A 16,999-nucleotide genomic window follows, 5' to 3' on the forward strand; every position below is an offset into this window, starting at 1 on the left:
GAAGTACAAAGCTGCTGATACAGAATGGGGACTGGAGTTTTTTATTTACTGTTATTTTTATATATTTGTTTACTGCTATATGTTACCTTGATACTGAAATAGTAGCTTGGTTTAGCCTGAGAGTATTTTTGAACAATTTTGGAACTAATGTACAAAACATTTAATTTTAAAAAAAAAAAAAAAAAAGGAAGGGGGTTGGTGCATCAATAATCGTTTATAATCGAATCGGAGCCTCTGAATCGTAATCGTAATCGAATCGTTAGGTGCCCAAAGATTCCCAGCTCTAGTATTAATACACTAAGACGTCATGGTTTAAAATCACGCATGGCACAAAAGGTCTCCAGGCCTGTTTTAAGTTTGCCAATGACCATTTGGATTATCCAAAGGAGTCATGGGACAAAGTCATGTGGTCATATGAGATCAAAATGGAACTTTTTGGTCTTACCGTATTGGCCCGAATATAAGACGGTGTTTTTTGCATTGAAAGACTGAAAAAGAGGGGGTCGTCATGTCATGACAGATCTCAGCTACTCTCCCATTCACGACGCTAGATGGCGCCAGATATCATTGAAGCGATATTCTGTCATGACAGATCTCAGCTACTCTCAAGTCTAACCAGTTTGCATTATTTTATTGCAATGTTTTTCCTTATTCAGATTTGTTTCAAGACTACAGTTACAGATAGACCTCACTTTGATGGTTAATGCAGTTATTGCAATTTTGTTGTTTTATCACAATAGATTGGTTTATTTACATTTCAAAAACCAGAAGCCATTCATTTACGAATGTGATTGCACTTTAGTTTACATATTTAAATGTGAACTAAACAAATATTAAGATTTGAATGAGGCAAAATAACGTGCTTTTTCTCTCAAATATATTGTTATAATCATTTGTTTCGGATGTACTGTAATTATTTTCTGTATAAAAATTAATTTGGTGTTCAAAAAGTCTTTTTTCAAGCTTGAGTCTTGAAAAAGAGGGGGTCGTCTTATAATCAGGGCCGTCTTATATTCGGGCCGATACGGTAATTCCACTCATAGTGTTTGGAGGAAGAAGAATGTTGAGAACCATCCCGAGAACACCATCCCTACTGTGAAGCATGCTTTGGGGGTGTTTTTCTGCACATGGGACTGAACGACTGCACTGTATTAAGGAGAGGATGACCACGGCCATTTATTGTGAGTTTTTGGGGAATAACCTCCTTCCCTTAGTTAGAGCATTGAAAATGGGTCGTGACTGGATCTTCCAACATGACAATGGCCCCGAAGCAGACAGCCAGAATAACCAAGGAGTGGCTTCGTAAAAGCATATCAAGGTTCTGGAGGGGCTGAGCCAGTCTCCAGACCTAAACCCAATAGAAAATCTTTGGAGAAAGCTCAAACTCGGTGTTTCTATGTGACAGTCCAGAAACCTGATTGATCTAGAGAAGATCTATGCCGTGCAAAACTCCTGCTGCAGTGTGTGCACACCTGGTGAGAATAAACGTTTGACCTCTGTAATTGTAAACAAAGACTACCAAACATTGTTATTGATTTTCTCAGGTGTTCAAATACTTATTTGCAGCAGTATAATACAAATAAATTGTTTTTAAAAAATCATACACTGTGATTTCTGGATTTTTTTTTTTTTTTTTTTTTTGGGATTGTCTCTTACAGTAGACAAGCACCTACCATGAAAATTTCAAACCTGCCTATTATTTGCAAATGGGAGAACTTGCAAAATCACAGGGTGTTCAAATACCTATTTTCTTCACTGTATATATAATTTTCATTTATGTATTCCCCTGTGCGTTTTGATGTAAATTTGTTAAATGTAAATGCATCTAGGTGTTAAACTGGGAGGACTGGCTGTGAAAGCTCATGTTTCAAGGGCGAATGAATTCCCTCCTCCCAGTAAAAATGAATTGGACATCTCGCGCCATCAGTGGCAGTCATGAGTTCAATTGACAAATAATAAGTTCCACTTTTTGAATTAAAGTACTGTTTTCCCCACGGTATGATGTGTCCAAGGCAAGGTAACAGCGCCGGAGCGAGTGCAGGCCAGCGTGGGCAAGCCCTTCACATTGACGTGCGCCCTCGCCAAGGACCGAGGCGACGCCGTCAAGCACGTGTACTGGCTGGATGTCAACAACCGCACGCTTCTCAGCTACCAGCCCGGCAACAAAGACAGCGTGAGCAGCCAGCAGCACGTGGAGCTCACACCGTCCTCCAAAGACACCTATTCCGTCACCATCCAGAGGGTGAGCTTCAGGGATGAAGGATGCTACCTCTGCGTCTTTGACATGGTCCAGTCTGGAACCAAACAGGGACGCACTTGCCTGACTGTCACTGGTGAGTTGTACTTTTAGACCAGGCGTCAGTGTTGTCAAAGAGTACTTGAAAAATTAATCATTTACTGATTACTGATTACGCCTCAAAAAAGTAATCTAGTTACTTTACTGATTACTTAATTATCAAAGTAACTAAGGCTACGTTCATACTACAGATCTTAATGCACGAATCCGATTTTTTGTCATATCCGTTTTTTTGGCGTGCCCGTTCAGACTGACTTTGTCCATTGAGACCGTTCAAGTATTACGCATGCGCACTAATTCGGAGTCCGACACGAGCTGAGCATGAAGACCCGCATGCGCAGAAGCATCAAAACAAATGACACACGTCATCCGTCATTCCAGGGATATCATATTTTGCTTTTCAAAAGGAGGACACAAATAACAGACATAAATAATCCCCGTTTAGGCTTATATTCAAAGTTTATATGGATCGATAGCATGCACGCACTGTCCCTGCATGTCACACACACATATGCGCAGTTTGCCCCGACTCTCGGCCGTGTAGGCAATGTTGAAATATTGCTCACTTGGAGCAAAGAGAAAACTGAGCATTCTCAGGTTTATCCTCAACCCATTTTTATTTTTTATGACTGTTGTCAAGCCCAGCCCTTCCCCAAAAGCCGTCTTCACTGCAAGCTAGGCGCTAATAACGCACAGCGGCACCGCTACGGTAAGCGTCTCTCTCGCTATTTGATGACGTAATTGCTGCATGAAATCCGATTTGGGAGAGTGGACAGTACAGACCGCCGCAACAGTCTGGAAAAATGTGGCCCAGATCGGATTTGAACCACATACGAAAGTGACCCAGATCAGATTTGAAATGGTTCAGTTCTATGCGACTTGTCACGTTCAGACCGTCAAGTTAATGCCTCACTCGAGTCGGAAAAACACGAAAAAATCGGATTCGTGCATTAAGACCTGTAGTATGAACGTAGCCTAAGTTACTTTAAAACTACTTTATCGGTTACTTATTACCAATTTTTCTCCGTTTCCTGCCTCAACATAAGAATGACAACAGAAAAATGTCATCACATTTAATTGACTTTCCGATCATTGAATTTGAAGAGGGAGATCAGAATTTTTCACATAAGGAATGGGGATTTAATTAGTTGATTTTAACCACCATTGACTCTCGCTATCTTATCCACTCAGGAGCCCTGAAACTAACAAATAACTGACACACTGCATGGAATTTGTTGAAATCAACTCCACCTACTAATGAAACCCAGGCTAACTCGAAGATTTAGCCTAATGCGAAAAATTCTTAACTTCGAGTTAGGGTTTAGGCATTAGGGTTAACGACATATCAGTGCCAATGCAAAACAATGCAAGTTGACAGCACAATAATCAACAACACACAAATTAATTGTGCAATAAAGACAAAGGTGGGGGCAGACGCGAATGCGCGCGCACATCCCGGAAGTACGCCGTACAAACACGCAGTCAATTGGGCCACAAAACTTGGCGGCAACTAAGCACTTTACACTCAGTCGGACTTACAACACATCCCAAAGATGCTAAACGAACACGTCACCTCATGGCATAAATGTGCAACACAAATATGATGTACACAATGCTTGCCGACTTGGAGCGATGACTACCCTCTATTGCAGGGTTCTCTAAATCCGGACCTCGGTGCCACTTTTCCTGTCGTGTTTTCCATGTTTGCCTCCTCCAACACACCTGAATGAAAATAATCAGGATCATTATCAGGCTTCTGCAGAGGTTGCTGATGACATAATGATTTGATTCAGGTGTGTTAGGGGAGAGAGACGTGGAAAACACGACAGGAAAAGTGACACCGAGGTCCGGATTTAGTGAACCCTGCTCTATTGCAAAAGCAAAGCTACGAAGTGGCCGCATATGCAGCGGCTTCAACCTATCGCTGGAGCCTTACAGGATGAAGGAAAAATACTCACGTTCATTCATGGATTCGCACAGATCTAAACAGGTGGCTGCACTCGGCTCCAATAAGCACCCGTGTACGTCACGCCTTTCTCTGTCCCAAAACTCAAAACCAAAACAGGAAGTAACTATGAGCGGTTACCATGGAAACAAACCTTTGGGAACCTTTCTAACGTTTTCTTTTCAAATTGCTCCTCGTACATGATTACAATATTCTTCATTCTACATACATTATGAGGCAATAACAAAATAGTAACGCAAACACGCTAAAGAAACTAACTTTAATCAGATTACTGGTTTGGAAAAATGAGTAAGTAATCAGACAACACTGCCAGAGGTGTCCAATCCATTTCAACTGCCAGGAATTGACTAATCAGTTCAAAATGGGTTAGACGGCCATTACTGTCTATGGCAGCCACATAATACTTTATCTAAAAAAAATAATAATAACCATAAAATTCATGAATGAATTAATTAATAATGAAGAAAATTTTCTTTCATTAAAAATAGTCCCTTTAACTTTGTCTTTACAATTAAAAAAATGAATAAAATGATTGATTAAATGATTGATGAATGATGAAAATGAAAGTTGAAAGTTGAAAGATGAAAGGTTTTTTTTTTACTATTGTCATAATTACTTTATTATTATTATTTTTAAATGGTGGCAGCGTGGTTCGCACGTCCGCCTCACAGTTCTGAGATAAAGGTTACAATCCCGGCCTTGCTGTATGGAGTTTGCATGTTTTCTCTGTGACTGCGTAGGTTTTCTCCGGGTGCTCTGGTTTCCTCTACATCCCAAAATATATGCATGGTAGGCGGATCGAAAACTCTAAATTGTCCCCATGTATGAGTGTTTCCGCAAATAGTTGTTTGTCTTCTTGTGCTCTGCTATTGGCTGGCAACCCATTCGGAGTGTACTCCGCCCACTGCCCATAGTTAGCTAGGAGATGCTCCAGCACCCCCGCGACCCTCGTGAGGATAAGCAGCCTGGGAAATTGATGAATATTTATTAGTATTATTAAAAACCTCCCAGTTAAAATTGATTTGTTGTGAGAATATTTTGTCTAAATGACATATTTCTACATATATATACAGACTAGCAAAGGAACAAATCATGTTTCAATAACCAAACCTGGCAAATCTCAGGGCTTTATTTTCTTCATATGTCTTTGATAGAATTCAAACACATCCATTTGTTTGTTGAAATCAATGAACAAAGCCAGAAAGCAAATGTACCCTTCCAATGTAAATCATGAACACATGGACGAATTCTCCCTTTGAGGACTCAATGAGTTACGAGCACGGTGACAGGAAACCGTCGTCTCAATTTCCGAGCCGCTTCGCGTCTTCGAATATCTGTTGCGAGGCCTCCTGCACTGGGAGTTATGCCGCATTCCTTTTAGAGCAGTGCTTTTAAAGTGTAGTACGAGGACCAACAATAGATGGACTGAATTAAATGTTCATACGAAGATTTTGTAATGTGTTTATCAGACGTCCAGTTCATTTGAAGTGGGAGGGATGGCATCGACCTGGAATGAGCCACTCTTCCAGTAAAATAATGTAGAATGATTTCTTGACCCATGCATTGATAATTGTTATATCGGCATATCGTGAGATGATCGTTATCGTGAGCCTTCTATCGCAAACCGTGTCGTATCGTCAGGTACCCAGAGGTTCCCACCCCTATTTAAGAACAGGTTCTGACTGTACAGCGAACCCTCAGTTATCGCTATTAATGGAAACCAGAACCGACTACGTAAAGTGAAAGCATCTAACATTTTTTTGTGTATATGTAATATCAATAAGTGTATATAAAACCCTATAAATGTATATTTTATCATTACAACATTAAAGAATAGTTTGAAACATGTAAATAAAATATTACAGTATTTTCTGCACTATTAAGCGCACCTTCAATGAATGTCCTATTTATATAACATCACTATATAAAACCCTATAAATATATATTTTATCATTACAATATTAAAGAATAGTAGGGTTGTTCCGATCATGTTTTTTTGCTCCCGAACCGATCCCAATCGTTTTAGTTTGAGTATCTTGCCGATCCCGATATTTCTCGATCCGATTGCTTTTTTTTTTGCCCCTGATTCAATTCCAATCATTCCCGATAATTTTTCCCAATCATTTACATTTTGGCAATGCATTAAGAAAAAAGTGAACAAAACTCGGACGAATATATACATTCAACATACAGTACATAAGTACTGTATTTGTTTATTTTGACAACAAATCCTCAAGATGGCATTTACATTATTAACATTCTTTCTGTGAGAGGGATCCACAGATAGAAAGACTTGTGACTTTGTATATTGTGACTAAATATTGCCATCTAGTGTATTTGTTGAGCTTTCAGTAAATGATACTGTAGTCATGGCCAAAAGCATGATGGGAAGTGGAACCATGACTGTGCGTAGTGCTACCAATTGATATATCTTCTCTGCGTTGGCAATTAACATAAGGTGTTAAGATAAAGATCAATTGCTACCTTGCTTCCCCACATTGCTTCCCATGATATTTCTAATCGTAGGGAGAGGGATTGTAAGGTTTTAGCCAATTAAAAAAAGGCTCCAAAGGCTGCCAAAATTCACTCTACTCATTTCACGCTGCCTTTTATCTCTCTATATAGGTAAAACGGTGCCATTACAGATTGAGCGCGACAATGCGTGAGTGGGTCGTTCAGCGCATGCATTAATTGCGTTAAATATTTTAACGTGATACATTTTTTAAAAAATCAATTACCACCGTTATTATGATAAATTTGTTAACCCTACCTTAAGCCTAAACTTAAAGACTCTGGAAGAGTGAAACATATTATGTCTGTAACGTTAAATACAATTAGAAAACGATTTAATTTAAAAAAAATGTATATATTAAAAAAAGGCATGGTCAATATTTTTTTGCCGATTCCGATACTTTGAAAATGACGTGATCGGCATCTCTAAAGAATAGTTAGAATAGTAATAGAAACATGTAAATAAAATATTACCAAATTTTCCGCACTATAAGACGCACCGGAGTATAAGGTGCACCTTCAATGAGTGTCCTATTTTAAAACTGATTTCGTATATAGGGCGCACCACATTATAAGGTGCAGTAGTAGTAGTAGTAGTAGTAGTAGAAGTGGTTGGGGTTCCTTTATACATCCACTATATGGTGCTGCACTAAAGCGAATGTCATGCCATGATTAACCAATATTTATCCATATATAAGGCACAAAATAATGTATAAATAATATAAATAATACGTACTGCGCATTCATTCTCTCATATGATACGTGTGTATAAAGTGGTATGAAAAAGTATCGGAACCGTTTGGAATTTCTCACATTTCTGCATAAAATGACCATCAAATTTGATCTGATCTTTGTCAAAATCACACAGATGAAAAACAGTGTCTGCTTTAACGAGAGGGGACAGTATGCAAACAATGACAGAAGGGGGGGAAATAAGTAAGTGAACCATCACCCCCCCCCCCCCCCCCCCCCCCCAGGCACCAATAGCTTCAACCAGACGCTTCCTGTAGCTGCAGATCAGTCTGGCACATCGATCTGGACTAATCTTGACCCATTCTTCTCTACAAAACTGTTATAGTTCAGTCAGATTCCTGGAATGTCTGGCATGAATCACAGTCTTTAGGTCATGACACAGCATCTCAATGGGGTTCAAGTCTGGACTTTGACTTGGCCACTCCAGAACGTGTATTTTGTTCTTCTGAAAACATTCTGAAGTTGATTTACATCTGTGTTTTGGATCATTGTCTTGTTGCAGCATCCATCTTCTTTTTAGCTTCAACTGTCTGACAGACGGCTTCAGGTTTACCTGCAAAACATCCTGACAAACTTTTCAATTCATTCTTCCATTAATGATTGATGTCCAAGATGTCCAGATCCTAAGGCAGCAAAACAGCCCCGAATCATGATGCTACCTCCACCATGGTTCAGGGTGGGGATGAGGTGTTGATGTTGGTGAGCTGTTCCATTTTGCCTCCACACATGACGTTGTGTGTTACTCCCAAACAATTCAACTTTGGTTTCATCAGTCCACAAAATATTTTGCCAAAACGTCTGTGGAGTGTCCAAGTGCCTTTTTGCCAACATTAAACGAGCAACATTGTTTGTTTTTTTTTAGACAGCAGTAGATTCCTCCATGGAGTCCTCCCATAGTTTTACATATAGTTTATCTGTGCGCAGAGATATTGGACTGTGCCAGTGATTTCTGTAAGTATTTAGCAGACTTCATTGGGTTCTTTTTTACCTCTCTGAGTATTGTGCGCTGAACTCTTGGCTTCATCCTTGCTGGGTGGCCACTCCTTGGGAGAGAAGCAACAGTGCCAAACTATCCCCATTTGTAGACCACTTCTCTGACTGTCCATTGATGAACATCCAGACTTTTAGAGATGGTTTTGTATTCTTTTGACCGAGCCATGATGCACATCAGACAATGCTTCCTATCGAGACAATTCTTACCAGGTGTGTGGTTTCAAATCAAAAGGTAACGACCTCAAATGGCCCAACCTCGCTGCTAGGCATTGGCTGCCATTGAGGGCCATAGAATTGGGAGGGGCCCATTTGAAGTGGCAGGGGTTCACTTGCTGCCACCCTTCCAGTTCAAATGAATTGGACGTTTAATAGAGATAAACTTACAGCAGAAGGAGGAAGATAGCTTGTTTTTCTGTTTATTAGTTGTTCAGTAGAATGATTTTCTGACCAATGTTTTGTTAATATCCATATCGTGAGATCATTGTTATCGTGAGCTTTGTATCGTATCGTATCGTATCGTGAGTTACCAAGAGGTTCCCACCCCGACTGGGAAGAGCTAAGATTTTTAAAGGGATCCTCTGTTTTTAAGACAAGTAATTCTTAAAAGATACAGTATGAGTTATAATAATTTGATATTAAAACCCCTCTTAAAGTTTTTGTTTTAATAAAGTTTGTAAAATTATTTTAAGTGATAGGTCGCCATTCTTGTTACGTCGCAGTGCGTGACGTCACTGGTCCCGTTGCGGAAATCCCAGCGCATAACTCGTTAGCTTTCCCAACATATCATCAGTTCTACCCTTCCTATTTGAACCAGATCTGAAAAGTGAAGAGCAGGACAGCACTGTCGGTCGTTCACAAGACGAGCTTCAGGGAAAAATGTGTGCAGCAAATACCTGATAAGACAAAAGTTGGGCAAAACTGGTGATGCGAGAGAGTCCTGTTGGGAAGTCCGGTTGGGAGCGAGAGTGTATGCTGACCGGTTTTATTAGCAGATATTCAAGGCAAGCATATTGCGTTTTCAAACTTATCCCAATATAATTATGTAGATTGTTAGCATCCAGAGCTGTCTTGTGCTTACAGTACAGGCCAAAGAGCACACCTTGTGTAATCCATTTCTTGTACATTGTAACGCATGGTAGCTAGAATACGTATATAAAAGTACCAAAAAGGGGAGAAGCTTCCACTTATGCACATTTATCCACAAAAAATAAAATTTCCACCTTGACCACTTTTCACTCGGGAGCTCAGCAGTACGCAAACACGCGTTCCCTGACGAACTTCCAACATTGTTGTAAGGTCCACGTCAGAGTCACTGTCGTCACTGTAGCGTGCCATAGTGCTTTAATTATTTAGTATGATTTGGGGAAAACTCCCACGAAGAATAGTCAACAAAAAAGATAGCAATAGTAATCCAAATCTGCGTTTTTTACTCACTCGAAGATCCAGGAATTAGACCGATACCGTGGCAATGTCGCAGCCGCGATCAGGCCGTCGATTCCACAAAATAGACTGATCCGAAAAGCCGCTGTGGGACCGACGAATCAAAAAAATTGACAGATCCGAAACCAATATTGCAGACGCGGTGGGACCGTCGGATCCAGAAAATAGACGGATTCCTTACTTGACTGAGGATCCAGGAAAATGTTCGGGCGCTAGTTGTAACGCGTGGTGGGTAGGATGCGTGCATACAGGGACCAAAAAGGGGGAGAAGCTTCCACTTGTGCACATTTATGCAGTAAAAATAATAAATCCACCTTGACCACTCACTTCACTCCCCTTGTTTCCATTTGACTGGAAATTGCATCCAAAAGCAGCACATCGTGGCATTTTACTTCGCGAGTTTAGGCAGCAATAAGCAATTGTTGAACACGCAAGATACCAATGACGTCATCGCTGTGAGCCCGCAAACCATGGCGCCAACTAACGGTCAAAATATGGACTAAATATTATAAAATATTGCCATTGATTTAACATTTTATATGTTTCTAACAACATATTTTAGTACAAGAGAACAATTGTAGTTTATTAGAGCCTACATGTATTTAAGTTAGAGGATCACTTTAACATTACATCTTCACACATATTGTAATCTGCCAACAACATTCATTCATTCATCCATCAATTCGCCTGTCCCAGTTTAAATGGATTGGACATCTAGTGCCGTCCATGGCAGCCAGCGAGTTTTTGCTGGCCCTGATGGTAGTACTTACTGCATAAGAACAGAGCCGACCCCGCTAAGCTGAAACAGCTGCGGCTCATTTGCTGTCTGTTTTGGCCTCATATTTTCCAAATATTTGCACTGTAACCTCTCCTGCTGAGGTGGTGCCGAGCCTGAGACAGATTCAAATAATTCAACGTGGGGGAATAAATAACCAGTCAGTGAAAGAGGTGCAAAGGTCAGGGTGGAGGCTAACTAATAAAAACGCTAGAACGATGTGCAAATGTGAGGAAACTTGCTGATTGGAATCTTAGCTTTGCAGGAAAGGGTTTACCACCTGATTGCATTTTAGCGGTGTTAAGTATGTAATTGGATTTGTCTATCATCAACTAGGTGAAATTTAATCGTATTTCTTAGATTGTACTTGGCACCCATATCTTTTTTGACATGATAGGAAACTACATATCCTGCTCTAGTGTTTTCGTTGGACACACATCACATACTATACATACAATAAATATAAAAGAGTTGATTCTGGAGAGCGCGGGTGGCCGACATTTACTGCTCAAGGGCCACTTTTAATTTTTAAAAGGTTGGAATGAGCAGGTTCTTTGCAGATAGGTTTGAAAAAAATTGTGTAAATTGTATGTGAAATATTTCGAGTAAGTAATAATTCATTCACAAATTAATGGATTTAATTATAATGAAGTTTTTTACTCATTTACTGCTATTGACAGTGATTTTATTAGTACTTTAATTTATTTTTATATATTTTTTTAAAAATCCATTTGAACTGTCAATTGTGTTTTATTTTTGATTTAAATGTTTATTTTTTTATTACATAATTATTTTTATATTTTTAAAATTTATTATTATTTTTTATTGAGTGATTTGTTTTTTAAACTAATTGAAAATGCAGTTGACAAGTACTCTCATTATTTTCTGTTTGTCTCTTTTTATTTGTTTCTTTACATTTTATTAATTTTTTTTAAAATACTGTATATATACAGTACTAGAGCTGGGAATCTTTGGGCACCTAACGATTCGATTACGATTCAGAGGCTCCGATTCGATTATAAAATGATTATTGATGCCCCCCCCTTCCTTTTTAAAAAAAAAAAAAGTATTTATTTATTTATTTATTTTTTTTTTGTAAATGTTTTGTACATTAGTTCCAAAATTGTTCAAAAATACTCTCAGGCTAAACCAAACTACTATTTCAGTATCAAGTTAACATATAGCAGTAAACAATTATATAAAAATAACAGTAAATAAAAAACTCCAGTCCCCATTCTGTATCAGCAGCTTTATACTACATTCAATTAATTTAATGTTGTGAATCAACCGTTAAAGTTGTTAAAATTGCTCCCGTTATTCCATAATTTCCCTTTTGTCTACTTTCGACATGTGAAAGTTTTAAAACTATTTGAAAGATTCAAGTCAATATTTTACCGATTTAGGAGTATTTTAGATAAAAAGTTAATTAGGTTTGCTTGGAAGGTTCGCTACAACAGCCTTGCAGGGAAGTGTACTGCTTTAAGATGGCGGCCGTTTACTAACGCCCGCATCTAGTTTTTTGTAGGTGTGCTGCTAACGCTACCGAATCTATAATGCATCTAGTCCTATATAAATTATATCTACCATAACATTATGTGGATGTACTTTGTAGCAGCTTTTCGGCAGCAGTCAGGTATGTTGTTGTTTTTTTATCTCGTGGCATGAGTTGAGCTAGAGCCGTGAGTTGAGCATTGGCATTACCCGAGGGGCCGGGTAATGAGAAGCATGATGTTTAGCTACTCTCGCTCCACTCCTCATTGACCGCGCGGCGGGCTGAGTGTGTTGTACTTCGGCTTTACTTGGCATATTTCAATAATCGGAATTTGGATGTTTGTGAATCGTTCTCGAATCTTCCACGACCGAATCGCGAATAATCTAAGAATCGGAAATTTTGCACACCTTTATACAGTACCTTTTTATTTTGTTAGTAGTTATTATTTTTTTACATTCCATTGGAAAAGCCCAATTGTTGAGTACACTTGTATTATTGACAGTTTGTCTTTTATTTTTATTTTTTTAATAACCATTTTTTAATGTTTTTTTTAATCCAGCACAATTGACAAGTACACTCAACATTTTTTCATTTTTAATGTTTAATTAAAATTTTTAGTTTTGATCATTATTTTCTTTTTTTAAATGTAAAGTAGTTTATTATAGTGCTGCAACGATTAATCGATTAACTCAAGTAATTTAAATCAGAAAAAAATTAAATTCAAATTAAATTTTGCTGCTTTGAGTATCCGTTTGTTTTGAAAGTGTTTGCATTTAGTTTTATTAATTTCGGTGGATACACTGCCCTCTAACGCCAATAGTGAATATGATATAACTCATTTCATATGGCTGAATCCAGCTGCTCCCTGTTAAGATCAACATAAGCTAAATTTTTGTTTGAGCTAATGATTTTTTATTTTATTCGTAATTCAGTTTATAGATATATTTAGCCGTATTTTGTAGGAATATCTGTTGAATCATTTGTTTAGCGCATTGTAAAAAAAATGTTAGCATTTTATAACATTTGAGCTAGCGGACTTCTGCTATGTAAGTTAGCCAATAGTTCTTTTATCGTACTAACATCCTCATTAATTGGGGCCCGAGCACCAAGTGTGCGAGAGTCCTATTTTTTTGTACCGTTTGAGGCTCAGCTCAGTGTTGGGTCTAAACTTACTATTGTACTAAGAAAATAATAAAGGACCTGAGGGAGGGCGGAGAGAGAATCAGACTTGAGACGAAGATAAAGCTTTTACGCTAACGGCCGTCAGGAGAAAGATTGATGTGGAGCATGTGGCTCACAACAAGCTTATCTAATCTAACCCCTGAGGAGCGCAGCCTTTTATTAAGAAGTTGGAGAGCATTCATTGCACATGCGTAAGTTTTGTTTTATTGAGATTGTATCATTTACTGAGAACAGAAACTAGAATGAAACATTATGGTGACGTTTACTGAAAACAGAAACTTTACTCTTTCCATTGTGTAAACACTAAAAAGCATAAGTGAATAGAGAAAACATAATCATAACACCTGGTTTTAAACACACATAATTGCAATAACTATTGTAAATATTGTGAATATTGTTAATACTGTTATTGTGAATATTGTTAATACTGTTATTGTGCAAAAGCATTAAAGCACATCTCACACTCAGGTATTTTAATTTTTTTATGTTCCTTATTCGATTACTCGATTATTCGAACTAACTAGTTCATCGATTAATCGACTACCAAAATATTCGATAGCTGCAGCCCCGGTTTTTTATTTTTATTTTTTTATTTGATGAATTCTTTATGTACTTGATTAAGCCACTAGAAGGTAGTATAAAGTCTCATGCCAACAATTGAAGAAGAGTTTGGCAACTACTGTGAAGGAATACATACAGCTGGGATTAATATTTATATACATATAATATTGCTTGTCTTATCGCAGCATCGGTGAATTCGGATGGCAACAAAACGGCGCTAACCGGGAAAACGGCGACCCTGTCGTGCTCTTATGGCCTGCCCGAGAAAGTGCAGCAGGTCACCTGGAAGTTCACCGCGGCACCGGGCGGGCTCTCTTCAGACGTGGCGTCCTACGCCGACAAGAGCGACCCCATGATCGAAGCCGCCTACCAGGGAAGGGCGTGGCTGAGCGCATCGCTGTCGGATAGCACGCTCACCATCCGTCCCGTGGCCATCCGGGACGAGGGATGCTACACGTGCGTGTATGGCACGTGGGAGGACGGGCCCAAGAGCTCCACCGTGTGCCTTTCAACGTATGGTGAGCATCCTAAACTAATGGGGGGATTGCCAGAAATCACTTTGAATTTTAACTCATGAGATGCCATTGCCATACTCAAAATTGTTCATTGCTTGCCAGTGACAATGACAGTGATCTAATTCATTTAAAGATGGAGGACTAGCTGTAAATCCTCATCTCTCAGTGCCATTGACAGCGTAAGACTTCCAATCCATTTTGACTGGGAGGGGTGAATGAAAGTTTGTTCATTCTAAATTTAGCATCATAAATGGCACTTAAACAAGTTCAGTCTCAATTGGACATTAGAATTAGACATTTATCATTGTCAAAAGCAGGAAATGAGATAATTTAGGGAAACAACTATTTTAATCAATTTTGTATTGTATTATCAATTCAATCAATTAAAACATATTGATTTTAGCACAGTGGTTCTTAACCTGGGTTCGGTGAGTAAGTCCAAGGGGTTCGGCAAAGGTAAAGAAACGCAAAACTATTTTCGTACGCTGATTAAATCTAGGCAAAGTGGCTTTTTAGACCATGTTTTGGACTGGTTTGCTCCCAATTTACAGGCTTAATCCATTTCTTTTAACTGATAGTCCTCAATCTGAGGGGAGGAAGACCTGGTTTGCTCAGTGGAAGGTTGACTCGCACTTGGCATGAGGGAATACAACAGACCAATGGGCAGCATGGCCTTAAATTTTGACCTGTTTATAAAACATGCTGTCAAAATGTAAAGAATTTTGAACCAGAATTTGCTAAATTATTAGCTTGCTAGCTTAGATACAGTGCCTTGCAAAAGTATTCGGCCCCCTTGAACCTTGCAACCTTTCGCCACATTTCAGGCTTCAAACATAAAGATATAAAATTTTAATTTTTTGTCAAGAATCAACAACAAGTGGGACACAATCGTGAAGTGGAACAAAATGTATTGGATAATTTAAACTTTTTTAACAGATAAAAAACTGAAAAGTGGGGCGTGCAATATTATTCGGCCCCCTTGCGTTAATACTTTGTAGCGCCACCTTTTCCTCCAATTACAGCTGCAAGTCGCTTGGGGTATGTTTCTATCAGTTTTGCACATCGAGAGACTGACATTCTTGCCCATTCTTCCTTGCAAAACAGCTCGAGCTCAGTGAGGTTGGATGGAGAGTGTTTGTGAACAGCAGTCTTCAGCTCTTTCCACAGATTCTCGATTGGATTCAGGTCTGGACTTTGACTTGGCCATTCTAACACCTGGATACGTTTATTTTTGAACCATTCCATTGTAGATTTGGCTTTATGTTTTGGATCATTGTCCTGTTGGAAGATAAATCTCCGTCCCAGTCTCAGGTCTTGTGCAGATACCAACAGGTTTTCTTCCAGAATGTTCCTGTATTTGGCTGCATCCATCTTCCCGTCAATTTTAACCATCTTCCCTGTCCCTGCTGAAGAAAAGCAGGCCCAAACCATGATGCTGCCACCACCATGTTTGACAGTGGGGATGGTGTGTTCAGGGTGATGAGCTGTGTTGCTTTTACGCCAAACATATCGTTTTGCATTGTGGCCAAAAAGTTCAATTTTGGTTTCATCTGACCAGAGCACCTTCTTCCACATGTTTGGTGTGTCTCCCAGGTGGCTTGTGGCAAACTTTAAACGACTTTTTATGGATATCTTTGAGAAATGGCTTTCTTCTTGCCACTCTTCCATAAAGGCCAGATTTGTGCAGTGTACGACTGATTGTTGTCCTATGGACAGACTCTCCCACCTCAGCTGTAGATCTCTGCAGTTCATCCAGAGTGATCATGGGCCTCTTGGCTGCATCTCTGATCAGTTTTCTCCTTGTTTGAGAAGAAAGTTTGGAAGGACGGCGGGGTCTTGGTAGATTTGAAGTGGTCTGATGCTCCTTCCATTTCAATATGATGGCTTGCACAGTGCTCCTTGAGATGTTTAAAGCTTGGGAAATCTTTTTGTATCCAAATCCGGCTTTAAACTTCTCCACAACAGTATCTCGGACCTGCCTGGTGTGTTCCTTGGTTTTCATAATGCTCTCTGCACTTTAAACAGAACCCTGAGACTATCACAGAGCAGGTGCATTTATACGGAGACTTGATTACACACAGGTGGATTCTATTTATCATCATCGGTCATTTAGGACAACATTGGATCATTCAGAGATCCTCACTGAACTTCTGGAGTGAGTTTGCTGCACTGAAAGTAAAGGGGCCGAATAATATTGCACGCCCCACTTTTCAGTTTTTTATTTGTTAAAAAAGTTTAAATTATCCAGTAAATGTTGTTCCACATCACGATTGTGTCCCACTTGTTGTTGATTCTTGACAAAAAAATTAAATTTCATATCTTTATGTTTGAAGCCTGAAATGTGGCGAAAGGTTGCAAGATTCAAGGGGGCCGAATAATTTTGCAAGGCACTGTATATTGGTTTTGATTTTTATTATCTAATTCAGAAGGGTTCGGGGAATCCACATGTGAAACTTATGGGGTTCGGTACCTTCAGCAAGCTTAAAAACCACTGTTTTAGCACGACCGTTAGCAG

The 16,999-nt window shown here is 39.1% G+C and overlaps 1 protein-coding gene across 3 annotated transcripts in view; it reads left to right on the top strand.

Moving 5' to 3' along the window:
* The window catches only part of zgc:113337 (uncharacterized protein LOC503741 homolog), a 47,890-nt gene that overhangs the window by 21,488 nt on the left and 9,403 nt on the right, over nt 1–16,999 (top strand). For all 3 annotated transcript variants that reach the window (XM_057853108.1, XM_057853109.1, XM_057853107.1), the window contains 2 exons: nt 2,013–2,333; nt 14,155–14,487. In XM_057853108.1, the coding sequence (XP_057709091.1) occupies nt 2,013–2,333; nt 14,155–14,487 (654 nt within the window). The remainder of the gene's footprint in view (nt 1–2,012; nt 2,334–14,154; nt 14,488–16,999) is intronic.

The sequence above is a fragment of the Corythoichthys intestinalis genome, chromosome 12 (assembly GCF_030265065.1).
Source record: "Corythoichthys intestinalis isolate RoL2023-P3 chromosome 12, ASM3026506v1, whole genome shotgun sequence".
Classification (NCBI taxonomy): Eukaryota; Metazoa; Chordata; class Actinopteri; order Syngnathiformes; family Syngnathidae; genus Corythoichthys; species Corythoichthys intestinalis.